Raw genomic sequence first — 14,178 nt, forward strand, 5'->3', positions numbered from 1 at the left:
ACACACGCGCACGACACAGTTCTTGGCTGTATTCCCGTGGCTCTGAGCCTGGAGCAGAAGAGAGACTTTGTTTGATTAAAGTTTACGCGTCTTGTGCTGCTACCCCCTCCCCCCGCCGCCAACCCACTGGGAGAATGTTGTTTTTTTATTATTGCGGGCAGTGGCCGGGCCTCGGGTGGGCCCCGTGCCACCGTGCCCCGGTGACGGCCACCACGACGCTGGGCCTCGCCAACGCCGACGATTTCCCTGGAGAGAAACGACAACAAAGTCGCGCGCCTCGCTACGAGGAACGCGCTCTCGCAACTCGACACACACACACACACGCGCAAAAAAAATAATAAAACCCACATTTCGTAAACGCGTACTACACAATCTTGATGCGAAACTTTCGAAATTGCACGAATCCATACTCTTTGGTTCTCCCGTTGAAGTCACGTAGGTAGAATAAATAATAGATCGCGCCGTTGCGATCGCAACAACAAGCGAGCGTCTTCAGGTGAAAGTACTACACGCAGCGCCTTTATCGATCCGCGGAGCGATTGAAGGCATCCCCGCTCCTGTATGGCGGTACTGTGGCGGGGTATTTTTTTACACGCTTTTTTTTAATTCGTATTGTTATTGTTACACGCTTTGATTTAACTCACTCTGTCTGTTGTTGTAGTATCATCAAATCTTGTAACGCAATTTTAACCCACTTCCCAATGTGGTATCGACTGCAAACTTGGTATACTTATGTCATACTGATGACAATACTATATTCTATCATAAAGAATAAAAAAATATATTTTAAAACATTCTCTTACACGTTTTTTATTAACTCAGTCTGTTGTATCATCAAATCGTGTAACTCAATTTTAACCCACTTTGGAATGTGGCATCGACTCCAAACTTGGTATACTTATGTCATACTGATGACAATACTATATTCTATCATTAAAAAATAAAATCTATATTTTTAAACAATCTTTTTTAGATGTTATGTTTCTGCTTGGGTCTAATTGTCCACGGTAAACTCACGTTGGCTGTAAATCACCACCCTTACGTTATGGCAAGATTCGGGGCCACTTCCTGGAGTCGTGGAGTTCTGCCATTACTCGTACGGTACATTTTTATAAAAAGCGTGTTTAAAAAAAAAAATATTTTTTAATATTACTTATTTGTTGTTGTTGTTGCTGGACCGCACTCTTGCGTAGGTGAGCGGCAATGGAGGGGAGAGCGTCCACCGAGGGAGATAAATTATGTGAAATTTCCTCGAAGCTGGCGCCGCGCAGACAACTCCCACGCCCGCTCGCCTTCCTCTCCACAGTCACTCGCAATTGCCGCAGTAGGCTGCGAGCTGGGCTTTTAAACGAACGTTAAAAAAATGCGAATTCAAAACCCTAACCCGGTAACTTTACCCTAATCCCAACCCCCTCCCTTTTTTTTCTCTCCCCCCATGTCAGCTGCAAAGCCATTGCGCTTGACAAGAAAACCTGAAAAGCTAGTATTTGTATTATTGGTTATTTCGGTAAAGTCACGTAGAAGGGAAACAATAAAATAATAAAAATATAAAACGGTAAAATTCTCACGACGTTTCGACTGCAACACAAGCAATCATCATCATCAGGTGTGAAAACCATAACAATAATTTTTTTCTAATTTTCTTGTTGTGGTTTTCACACCTGATGATGATTGCTTGTCTTGCAGTCGAAACGGCGTGAGAATTGTTTTATATTTTTATTATTTCATTGTTTCCCTTCTACGTGACTTTACCGAAAGAACCAAGAATATGAATCCCTGCAGTCACGAAAGCTTTAAATAAAAAAAAAGCTAGTATTTGTCAAATGTGGTAGAAAAATATAAAAAAATATATTTATTTTTACACTGCTGGGGGGGGGGGAGGGAAAGGAGATCGCTCGTACAGCGAGCGACCCTTGTGACACGGAGGAACGCGTGGATCTTGGAGAGCGAACGGAAGTCAGAGTGCAGCCCCACGTCAGAGTGGGACATCAATCCCCCCCGGAATAAGAACGCGTTCCCTGGGGCCATGAAAATGAAGCCTGTTTTAAGGGGTCCGTACAACGACGTGGCACATCTGACTCGCGCTGGGTGGGGGACCGTGAGGCGTTGACTGTGTTGGCGGATATGTGAAGTGGATCTCGCATACGTGAATAACGGCGTGTAAAATGACAGTTTCACCGACACGCACAGTGCGGGGCGGTCAATTGGTCAGGGCGGATAAGTGACGTGCAGTATTTAGTCTCCTATCGTCGTGCTAACCACCCCCCCACCACCCCGACTCATCGTCGTCGACTGGAAGCGTCGCAAAAGGTTGAGATAGAACCCCGACCCAGACACACGCGCGCAGCGCGTTGACGTCAGTTTTCAAAAAATGCCGCCCAAAATTCTGAGACATAAATAAAATAGATAGAGAGAAATGGTTTATTTTTTTTTCCCACAAAGCCATTTTTGTTTAAATAAACGTAGCAAATACGGTACACAGCCCAACTTGGTGCTCTAAAATACCGGGGTGGGGCGGCCACAAATATTCTTCGATCGTCGCGGGAAATCACGGCGATACACAACTCCGCTGTGCTCCTGCAACTGCAGCTGTTGTCTCTGATATCTACACGGGCCACGAGACAGGAAGAAGTCGAGACAGTGCGGTAACACGTCGTTGTGTTGCGCGGTGTGCGCGGGCAGCAATTGGAATTCCCACGCGAGCGTCCGTGGAGCAATCAGCAGCAGCAGCAGGAGCAGCAGCAGCGGCAGCAAAGTGACAAGGATGGAGAGACAGAGAGAGAGGGGGCACGTGGTGGAGCGGGGGGCAGCGGGCAGCAGCCGCTCCTTCGCAGCCTTGCGCCAGAACCCCCTCATCCGAGGCACCCCCCCTCCCCCTCAAATATGACGTCACAAAGCTCTGCCCCCCCCGGGTGCGCCTTCAACGAACGCCTTCGGGGCCGTCCATAAATGAAAAAAAGTCAGACTCCCCCCCTCAAATATGACGTCACAAAGCTCTGCCCACCCCCCCCCCAAAAAAAAATATAAAAAAACATGCTTCAAATCGCTTTAAACTATTGTCATTGTAGTGCGTATTTAATGTGGCGTTGCACTCTGATGTCGTAGGAGAACGTGTAGTCTACATTTATTTAAAGTTGCGCATTTTGATGTGACGTCACATTTCTCACCCCCAACCCCCTCTCTCTCTCTCTCGTCACACATCGTCACAAATGTCTGACCCAACCCCCCGCCCCCCCCCCCCCCCCCAGGTGCGTGACGTCATTTATGGACGGGCCCCTTCGACGGTCCGCGTGACCGGTTGGACCGTCGAGTTCCCCGCGACGAGTCTACGAGGACTCCTCCGGCAACGGGCTCGGGGGAAACCGTTGGGCTCGCGGAGAAAGGTGCTTCGGGTGGAGGTGGGGGGTGGTGGTGGTGGTGAGGAAACTCACGACATTAATCACGTGCAGTGCAACACACCGTGGGTCACGCTTGTACATGAGACTATCTTCGTGTCTCTCTCGGCTGGTTCAACAAAATAAACTCGAACATACACACACGTAGCCTGTGACATACTGCTGGGGCAAGTGCTGTTAGCCGGCACCTACGAAGGCCGGCACGGTACACTAAGGGGGTGGTTGGTCAGCCACACGCCCGGCCGCCTTTGTCTCCCGAGTGGCGATGTTTACTACACACCGCACCAGGTGCTCATTTGAGGCTGAGTCGACCTAGGGGAGGCCCTGGACCAATTCAGATAATCGTCACCGGTGCTGACCGTGAGCGTGGGTCGAACTCGGGACGCCGGGTTCGTGGCACAGCGCGCTAACCGCGACACTACCGCGTCACACACACACACACGCCACACCACACACGTCACACACGCCACACACGTCACACACACGCCACACACACGTCACACCACACACCACACACGTCACACACGCATCACACACACGTCACACCACACACACCACACACACGTCACACACACGCCACACACACCACTCACACGCCACACACCACACCACACACGTCACACACACGTCACACACACACGCCACACACCACACACGTCGCACACACGTCACACACACACACGTCACACGCCACACACACGTCACACGCCACACCACACAGACGTCACGCGCCACATGTATTGCAACGCTGCACACTTGTCCAGCTCTATGCGATTACAGCATGGCCGGCTACGTCCGCTGCGATTCGACGCACCGCACCGCACGAGGAGGCGATGCGTTTGCTCTTGCGGAAATCATCCGGCAACGCTTGTGAACATCACCACGGCAGAGCAGAGCATCATTCCTTTCAATGCACAAGGAAAATAAGAGCCTGTGACATCGCTCTCGAGAGCAGAGCAACGTGCCACAAATTCCTGAAAGCAAATCGTGAGAGGGAGAGAGAGAGAAAAATAACCCCAACGACCACAAAGCGCCGCTCCCTTGTCCCGGTCGACCAGATCTCCCTCGCTAGATCGGACAATTATCTCGGACCGACACACACATGGTTACAATCGAAGCAAGTGATTGATCGTTGCTCACTGCCCTCAGTTACTTAACCGCGGCCGGAGACCGCCCCGCCGGCCCGTAATATTTTACTCAAACAAATTTTTTAAGACGGACGGCGCTCGTGACTTCCCCTCCACCACTACCACCACCACCAACAACAACAACCTCCCCCAGGGCCGGCAGCGACGATGGCGAGGTGGGAGCGAGCCGCTGGAGGAGCGAGGCTGGGGAATCATCGGCGTTGTGTTCTTGCTATGCCGGCAGGCCAGGAGGTTGTCTGCTCGCTCGCTCGCCGCTTGAGTTGCCCCCCTCATGAGCCGAGCACTCAAGCCAGCCTAGCTGGCACGCGCAGGCCGAACGTGCACCGGTCTAACGCACACCGGTTTAACGCACACCGGTCTAACACACACTGGTCTAACACGCACCGGTCTAACACACACCGGTCTAACACACACTGGTCTACCACACACTGGTCTAACACACACTGGTCTAACACACACTGGTCTAACGCACACCGGTCTAACACACACCGGTCTAACGCACACCGGTCTAACACACACTGGTCTAACACACACTGGTCTAACGCACACCGGTCTAACGCACACCGGTTTAACGCACACCAGTCTAACGCACACCGGTCTAACGCACACCGGTCTAACACACACCGGTCTAACACACACCGGTCTAACACACACTGGTCTAACACACACTGGTCTAACACACCGGTCTAACGCACACCGGTCTAACGCGCACGGGTCTAACGCACACCGGTCTAACACACACCGGTCTAACACATACCGGTCTAACACACACCCGTCTAACACACACTGGTCTAACACACACCGGTCTAACACACACCGGTCTAACACACACTGGTCTAACACACACTGGTCTAACACACACCGGTCTAACACACACCGGTCTAACACACACCGGTCTAACGCACACCGGTCTAACACACACTGGTCTAACACACACCGGTCTAACAAACACCGGTCTAACACACACCGGTCTAACACACACCCGTCTAACACACACCGGTGTAACGCACACCGGTCTAACACACACCGGTCTAACGCACACCGGTCTAACACACACTGGTCTAACACACACCGGTCTAACAAACACCGGTCTAACACACACCGGTCTAACGGACACCGGTCTAACACACACCAGTCTAACGCACACCGGTCTAACGCACACCGGTCTAACACACACCGGTCTAACACACACCGGTCTAACACACCCGGTCTAACGCACACCGGTCTAACACACACCGGTCTAACGCACACCGGTCTAACGCACACCGGTCTAACACGCACGGGTCTAACGCACACCGGTCTAACACACACCGGTCTAACACACACCGGTCTAACACACCCAGTCTAACGCACACCGGTCTAACACACACCGGTCTAACACACACCGGTCTAACACACACCGGTCTAACGCACACCGGTCTAACGGACACTGGTCTAACGCACACTGGTCTAACGCACACCGGTCTAACACACACCGGTCTAATGGACACTGGTCTAACGCACACCGGTCTAACGCACACCGGTCTAACACACACCGGTCTAACACACACTGGTCTAACACACACCGGTCTAACACACACCGGTCTAATGCACACCGGTCTAACACACACCGGTCTAACACACACCGGTCTAACACACACCGGTCTAACACAAACCGGTCTAATGCACACCGGTCTAACACACACCGGTCTAACGCGCACCGGTCTAACACACACCGGTCTAACACGCACCGGTCTAACGCGCACCGGTCTAACACGCACCGGTCTAACACACACCGGTCTAACACACACCGGTCTAACACACACCGGTCTAACACACACCGGTCTAACGCGCACCGGTCTAACACACACCGGTCTAACGCGCACCAGTCTAACACACATTGGTCTAACACACACCGGTCTAACGCACACCGGTCTAATGGACACTGGTCTAACGCACACCGGTCTAACGCACACCGGTCTAACACACACCGGTCTAACACACACTGGTCTAACACACACCGGTCTAACACACACCGGTCTAATGCACACCGGTCTAACACACACCGGTCTAACACACACCGGTCTAACACACACCGGTCTAATGCACACCGGTCTAACACACACCGGTCTAACACACACCGGTCTAACACACACCGGTCTAACGCGCACCGGTCTAACACACACCGGTCTAACGCGCACCAGTCTAACACACATTGGTCTAACACACACCGGTCTAACGCACACCGGTCTAATGGACACTGGTCTAACGCACACCGGTCTAACGCACACCGGTCTAACACACACCGGTCTAACACACACTGGTCTAACACACACCGGTCTAACACACACCGGTCTAATGCACACCGGTCTAACACACACCGGTCTAACACACACCGGTCTAACACACACCGGTCTAATGCACACCGGTCTAACACACACCGGTCTAATGCACACCGGTCTAACACACACCGGTCTAACACACACCGGTCTAACGCGCACCGGTCTAACGCGCACCGGTCTAACACGCACTGGTCTAACACACACGGATTTAACACACACGGGTCTAACACACACCGGTCTAACACACACCGGTCTAACGCGCACCGGTATGCTGGATTATCTTCTCGAGCTGTGCCACCCAGCACACCGCATCCAGCCGTGCCTCACCTGCCGCAGCCTTGCCAGGGACCCGGACAATGTTCAGTGAGAAATGGAATCGCCGCAACGTCGCTCGCCGCGCTCCGCGTCGGTGGACGCAGAGGAGGAGCGACAGAGGGGCTAGGCGCGCGCTCCGTGGTGACGGACGGCGACCCACGAACCCCGAGGTTTCCCCCGCCGGCAACGCCTCCTCCTCCTCCTGCTCCTCCTCCTCCTCTCGCGCTTTCTAAATTTAGCGGCAATGCCCCGCGCGAAGCTGGATGCGCGATGTAGCGGTGATCGCCCGTGGCGTTTTTTTTTATTCCTCACGTAATCGCTTAATTCACACGCACGTCCCGGACTCTACCCGGGGAGTTTAATTTCCCCGCTTTGAGTGGCTCGTCTGCTTTATCTTCGCTCCCTGCCTCCCAGATTCACGCACTGCCCCCACCCTCACCTACTCCAACCCCCCATACCCCCAAAGGGCAACCCAGGTATTCACCGCAACGCGATCGCTCAATCGGCGCGACGTGGCGGCGACGGCGCCGAGGAGCATCGGTGTGCGGTGGACGGCGGCAACGACAAAACAACCCAATTTCCATCGCGTAAACACAACTCATTCCCGTTCGCTGCTACGTTGGAAGTGGCGCACGGATGACGCCAAAAAAAAAGCTCAAAACGCGGCCATAAATGAAAAAAAATATTTAAAGAGGTGAGGTTTTCGGGCAATGGGCTTCCCCCTCCAGAGCATATTCTTCACAGCAGATCGCATTTGTGCCATTTCCGTATGCCCCAGTATGTTGGACTTCTATCGCACCATACGTTGCCAAACGCGCTAATCGGAGGTGCCAATGAAGAAGGGCCATCGGTTTTGAACATTGCCAATTATGTTTTTTAAGGCCACAGTGTTATTATCACGCTCAACCCCAGCGCGAGCTAGATGAGCCCTCTTCTCTGCGGCAGACATCGAGCGGCTTCAACGCCGATTCCGTTACGCGCCTCAAGCGAAATTAAACGAGACCCACCGCTGGGCAGGTAATGGCCACGCTCGGCCAATAATGGCCGCAACTTTGTCAGTGGCACCCACGTCACAACGGGCAGCCGCCCCGCTGACGAAAGCTGCGCTCTGCTAATCCGCGGGTATTCATCTCCGGCAAGCACGGGGAATTTTGGGGGTTAATTTTCACCGACCGAAATCTAGCAGGGAACAAGCCTCACCTGGGCGTACCAAGGCGAGGAGAATCGCCGGCACGGACGACGGAGCGGCGTCTTTCTTTCAGAAAGTAAAAAAACAAACATCCGAGAAGGGAAAATGGATTGCATTAACCTGTGCGAAGTCGCCATGATTCATGGCGCCAGGATTATTGGGCCCCTGCGAGTGTAAAATCCCGAGCAGCGCGGCCATATTAGGACGATCAAGATTTAACGAGCGCCATGACAGGTTGCCCGACTTGTATTTTTATTTGACTAGGCTGAGTGTTTTTTTTTGTTGCCGAGGAATGCATCGGCCGATGGCGCGGCCAGCGGTAACCGCGGAGCCGGCGCCTCTGGACGGCGAGGGCGGCGCCTCTCCACTCTCCGTGCCACCACCGCCACCACGCCGCGCACGGCGCTCCTAACATTCCCCTTCAGCCCCGTCCCAGGCCGGGCCCCTGCGCGGACCGAGTCAATGACGGCTGAAGCAGAGTGTGCGGCGCGCGACGAGCAGCAACCGAGCCCCTTTGCAATTAAAGGGCTTCATTTCCCCGCGACCGCAGTCACCCAGGGCGGTAGCGAGGCACTCCGTGCCGTAGTGCGCTCCAAGAGGCCCCCACTTTCCTCCGCCCACTCGAAGGCGGAACCCCCGAACCCCCGGCCCCGCCACCGACAGCGGCTGTTCATCCCAATCGCCGACATCTCCGCTTCAGTCGCACTCGCTGCGCTTATTGCCGCGGAAGAGTCTGGCCGGCTTTAGCCGCCGCCCACTTCGCGCGAGGAATTCGCGTGCCCGGTCTGACCGGCCTCTCGGAGAAGGACGGAAATAAAAAAATGGTAAGCTGTGACGATGGGCAAAGTGATTTCCACCAGGCTTTTAAGAGACGCTTGACAAAACATCTCGCGCGCCCATGTCCTCGTAAGGAATTATCCACGAGTGTGCAAAGATAACCATCGACGCTGCGCACACACGAACGTTGTGCATGCATAACGTAGTAAACGGCATATTTACAAAATTGCTTCGCTGGTTGTGTAATAGTTAGATAATGATTATCAAGCTCTGCGCCTTGGATATTGTTATTTGTCTAGAGTGTGGATGTTTGCCAATCCGATTAGATTAGTGCATGGACATGACACATTCAGTTGTGATGTTTTACAAATATATATTTTTGGCTGTTTCGTGTTGCTACGTGTGTTGTTGTACTCAGCAGTGCCTAATTGCTCGCTGCTGATACCAAAATATGAAAATATGAAAAAAAGAAGCTAACCTACATCAGGAAAAAACATGTTTCATATTCTAAACATTCTCAGCAAAGTGGTGAGAGGCAACCGCATCGGTGTTGATGAGCAGAGCAGCATTTCATCGCTCACCCACAGAAGCCTGCCATGTCGCCGGCACAGGGCCACCCCGCATGGACTGGCCGTGGCCTTAAGTGCGTGTTTAGAGGTGGACCATGCCTCTAGTTTGAAGAGAAAATGAGAAACACCAGCCCCCCTCTGATCTTGCGTTTCGGTAGCACGTGTCAGTTCCGTAACTCAGCCCGAATGATTAATAACAATTCAGCACTTACAAGGAACCTTCCGTGAAGAAAGAAAAAAAACACTGACGGCTTCGTGCGTGAAAAGGAGAAAGATGGTAAAGAAAGAACTGAGTGGCGGGATGAGAGCCAAAGTGGGACAAAACGAAGTATGATTTAAAGATCTCAACACGATGATCCGAGAGCCTGATCTCCCACGGCAGGAAGTTCCACATCGGCGAAGGGGGGGGGGGGGGGGTGGAGGCACCACAGAAAACGCCGGACCACCCCAAGAACGCAACCGGGATCGAGGTTCGTGCATAAAAGGGGCACGATCGGCAGATCTCAACGACCCTGCCAGGGCACCAAATTTAATTTTCCCCCCCGGAACAGAAAGTGAAGCGAGCGCTCGCAAGGGCCTGAACACGAGCCACGCGATCGGCAACGGCCGTCGTGCGACGGCGGCAGCGGCTTCGCGAGCCCACGACGCCGGACGGGAGCGCTGAAATCTCCCCGGAGAACCGGTCCCGCGACTGCCCATTCATACGTCACTCCCGCATTCCAGTCAACGCTCCGTCGCCCGCCCGCCCGCCCGCCCGCCCGCGTGCGCACCTGGGGAGGCGAGCCCCTGCAGCCTCCACCCCGCCACGGCTTCTCGCAAGCCGCGAAAGAATGAGGAGCAGCCGGGCCCTGCAACGGGCAGCCGGGGTGCACGGCGGTCTCACCTGACTCGTCCAAGGGCGGCCGTTTCTTGCGCAGTTTCTTCTTCGGCGGGGGGACGGCGCCGTCACTCCGCCTCTCCCCGCCATCCGCCCTCGTCCCCGTCACCTCGTCGACCTCATCCTCGTCATCATCGTCATCCTCATCCAGGTCGTCCTCATCCTCGTCCTCTTCCTCCTCCTCCTCCTCCTCGTCCTCTCCACTCTCGAAGTCGCTCTGACCGCCGAGCCCGCCTCCGGCACCGCCGCCGCCACCACCGCCTCTGCTGCCACCGCCGCCGCCGCGGCCACCGCTGCCGCCACCGCCGCCGCCGCCGCCGCGGGAGAAGAGGTCGGCACGGGAGCCGGGGGGCTGGCGGACGCCCCGGCGGCGGCCGCGCTGCGCGCCGTTGCGCCACACCCAGCCCTGCCGCTCCTCGCCGATCCCGTAGCCCGCGTCGTCGTCCTCGTCGTCGTCGTCCTCGTCGTCCTCCTCGTCGTCCTCCTCGTCGTCCTCCTCCGGCTGCTGTCGCTGCCGGAGTCACGGGGGAGAAAAACGGCCGATCGTGGAGTCAGTGGCACCTGGGGGAGCGGGTGCGACGCTATCGTGGGTACCGCGCAGACCTCATCGGGCGCTTCCCCTCATCGACATCATCGTCGACATCGGCCCTGATCAATCCACTGCCGAATGAAGGCCTCCAGAAGCTGTCGCCCTCTGTCGCGGTCCTGCGATCCAGTGCGCGTGCTCCGGTGTCCACCGGTTCGCATGCTTCGCACAAACCCTCCAGGCGACGAACCAATCGATTCGCGAATCAATTCGCGATCCCCCCGACATTGAATCGTCCGGATCAATGATCATGAGCAATCGTTAACGGGCGTCACCTCGAGGTGCGGCGGCTGCCAGGCGGGGCGCGGGCTGCGTGCCTGGCCCCGCACGGGCTCCATGTACATCCAGGCACCGCCCTCCTTCTCCTTGAGCCGCGTCTCCTTGCGGCCGCCGCGACCCCCGCCGTCGCCGGCCTTGGGCGCCAGCGAGCGCGCGGGCAGCGGCGCCGCCACGGCCGTCGGCGTCGCCACCTCCACGGCGGGGCAGCCGGGCCCCTCGGGCCCCCCGCCTTTCCCCGCTCCTCCTCCTCCGCCGCCTCCTCCGCCGACGGCGCCCGCGGACTCGCAGCAGCCGGCCCCCAGGCACGCCGCCGCCGCCACCGCCGCCGCCGCGATCACCACCGCCGCCGCTCCCCCCCCGGGGAGCGGGGGCGGCTCCGAGGAGAGGGGGTCCTTGTGCGCGCTCGCCATTCCCGGCAGCGCCGGCCGGCCGGCTCGCTGGCTCCCTGGCACAGCGGGCGATGCGGGGGCGCGAGTCAGCGGTGCCGGCGTGGGGGGTCGAGCGGCCGTGGAATTTTTTTCCATTTTTACGGACAAAATATTTCGCCCGGATTGCGGCGTCCCGTTTTGCAAGGGTGTGCGGGGGTGCCGATTGACGCGAGCGCGTGCGATGGCACGGCCGTTGCACGCGCCCGCGCGGAGCATAAGGCGCTCCCGGAAAGTGGGGCACAGGCCACTGTGTGTGGTCAACTTCTTTCGCACCGTGCGTAGCGAACCGCGCTTTAATCGGAGCTGCGGTTTGTACAACCTGACACAGCTTGACACACGGCCACGTGTGGGCCCTGTGTCACGTTGTACGAATTCAGTCTCACACACGCAACTATCGCTTTCAAATACAATCCACCGCTAGCGATGTCAGTGGAGGGGGAATTGTTTGACCAAACTTCACCATGCTAGTCGTGGCCCACATATCGAACTCAGGTTGCTGGGTCGGTAGCGCAGTGCGCTAACCAATGCGCCACCGCCCCACCGCAGAGTGCACATCATTGAATAATTACGCAAACAATACGGAGCGCAAGCCGTGACGATTCATCAAAATTGTGGAGGAGGTGGTGGGAGAGGAGGGTGAATTGTTACTGGGTGCGAGACAGATCGTTAAGTCGGGGGACCGTGAGAGACGGTGACGGCTGATGATCATTCCAGCAGTGGATTGATCATGGCTGACAATGACGCTGCTGCTATCGTCGTGTTTTTGTTTTCTTGTAACGTTCTGAGCCCATGCCCCTACTGAACATCTGTGAAATAAGAGCTCTATAGCTCATCGGATTCCTCCAGCATAAATGCAAATTCAGATTCTGCTGCTGCTGCTGCTGCACCGGAGCGACCGCGTGCACGGGCCGCACACCGTCGGGGCTTCGATAACCCGTGGGTGCCGGCCCCGGGGCCCCGTACCACTGGGAGCCGTCCCACGGGCCCAGTCGAGCGAGCGCAGGCGGGTGGGCGAGGGGGGTGCAATGGGCGCGCCGTCGCTCCGTCAGTTAGTATTTCCCCAGCTGGAAAACGCAGCGGGACAAATACCCCCCCCCCCCCCCGGTGAAAACAATGGGTGGTGGGTCCCTCTTACAATCAGGACTCGCTTCTTGAATGAGGAATAAAGGAGGGAGACGCCGGTGTAATTGACGTTAATGTGAGCACAGCATCGGCCAGGGGACCCTTTCTCGCGGCTTAATAATGCGCGGCTATTGTGTGGGCGCCGTGTGTAGCCGCTCCGCCTAGCGACGGGCCGGTCCACTCGAGCCGCCGGTGGCTTGGGGGACGCCTTAATCCAGCAGTGGACTGAGCATGGCTGATGAATATGATGAACATTAATTGTACCAACGATGAAATGTACGTCAGTGATAACAGGACTCATTCTTTATTGACATTGTCACATTCATGCAAGATCTCAAAAACGGTCTTTGACATTTTTGTCAGCACTGGCTCTGGGTTCATTCCCTGACGTTCCCAGCTTGGGGCATGACGATGGATCGATTACAACCTGAGGCTAAGGGGGGCCCAGACCTAGACGATTTGAGACTAGACAAAACGTGAGGCGATTCGAAGGGCTGTAAGGAGAGGGAAACCGACGTTGCGGTGGATCGAGATGCGAGGACGGTGAATGTGACCAGAGGAGAGGCACAGAGTAGAAACTCACGGAGAGAACCACATCGCGGCTGCCGACCCATGTGACCACGGGAACTGTGGTTTCAAAGACGATTGTTGATTCTAAGGTGCGCGACGCGTGTGTCGTGAGCCTAAGGGGGTCGCTGTCGATCGCCAAACCAACGGATGCACCGTTAGTTACACCGGTGCCTCCACAGCTCGCACGCCTCCGCGTTGGGGCGTCATCGCTTGCTCGCCCCAACGCTCTGCGGCCGTCACTCAGCCGAGCTCAGATGAATCGTGTCGCTTCGAACGTCCTACAACTCACAGCGCTCGAGTGTTTTTTTTTTTACGACCGTGTTTCTTTTACCTTAATCCCGGCAAAAGTACCTGGGCACTGGTACAATCGGGACGACGACGATGATGATAACGGTGGTGACGGCGACCGTTACGCTCATAAGTCGTTCAGTCCGCGTACGCTAACATTTCGGCAAACGCCGTGTTATGCAACCTTCCAAAACATAGCTTGCTGTGTAAACCCTGCGGCATTACCCATAAAGCTGCCGCCGCTGCCGCTCACGAGAGAGAGAGAGAGGGGGTTGTTGCGCAAGACCGTGGCGCTTCCGACATCCCGACGGCCA

The 14,178-nt window shown here is 55.8% G+C and overlaps 1 protein-coding gene across 8 annotated transcripts in view; it reads right to left on the bottom strand.

The window, feature by feature from the left end:
* LOC116957638 (DNA (cytosine-5)-methyltransferase 3A) overlaps positions 1 to 14,178 on the bottom strand; it is a 122,540-nt gene that overhangs the window by 88,209 nt on the left and 20,153 nt on the right. For 7 of the 8 annotated variants that reach the window (XM_076053242.1, XM_076053239.1, XM_076053235.1 and 4 more), the window contains exons 3-4: positions 11,453 to 11,901; positions 10,598 to 11,102 (exon numbers count right to left, since the gene is read on the bottom strand). In XM_076053242.1, coding sequence (XP_075909357.1) covers positions 10,598 to 11,102; positions 11,453 to 11,866 — 919 coding nt within the window. In that variant the 5' untranslated portion in view covers positions 11,867 to 11,901. The remainder of the gene's footprint in view (positions 1 to 10,597; positions 11,103 to 11,452; positions 11,902 to 14,178) is intronic. The other variant, XM_076053223.1, reaches the window with a different exon arrangement.

The sequence above is a fragment of the Petromyzon marinus genome, chromosome 3, assembly GCF_048934315.1.
Source record: "Petromyzon marinus isolate PM22_M1 ecotype Great Lakes invasive population chromosome 3, UKy_Petmar_22M1.pri1.0, whole genome shotgun sequence".
Lineage (NCBI taxonomy): Eukaryota > Metazoa > Chordata > Hyperoartia > Petromyzontiformes > Petromyzontidae > Petromyzon > Petromyzon marinus.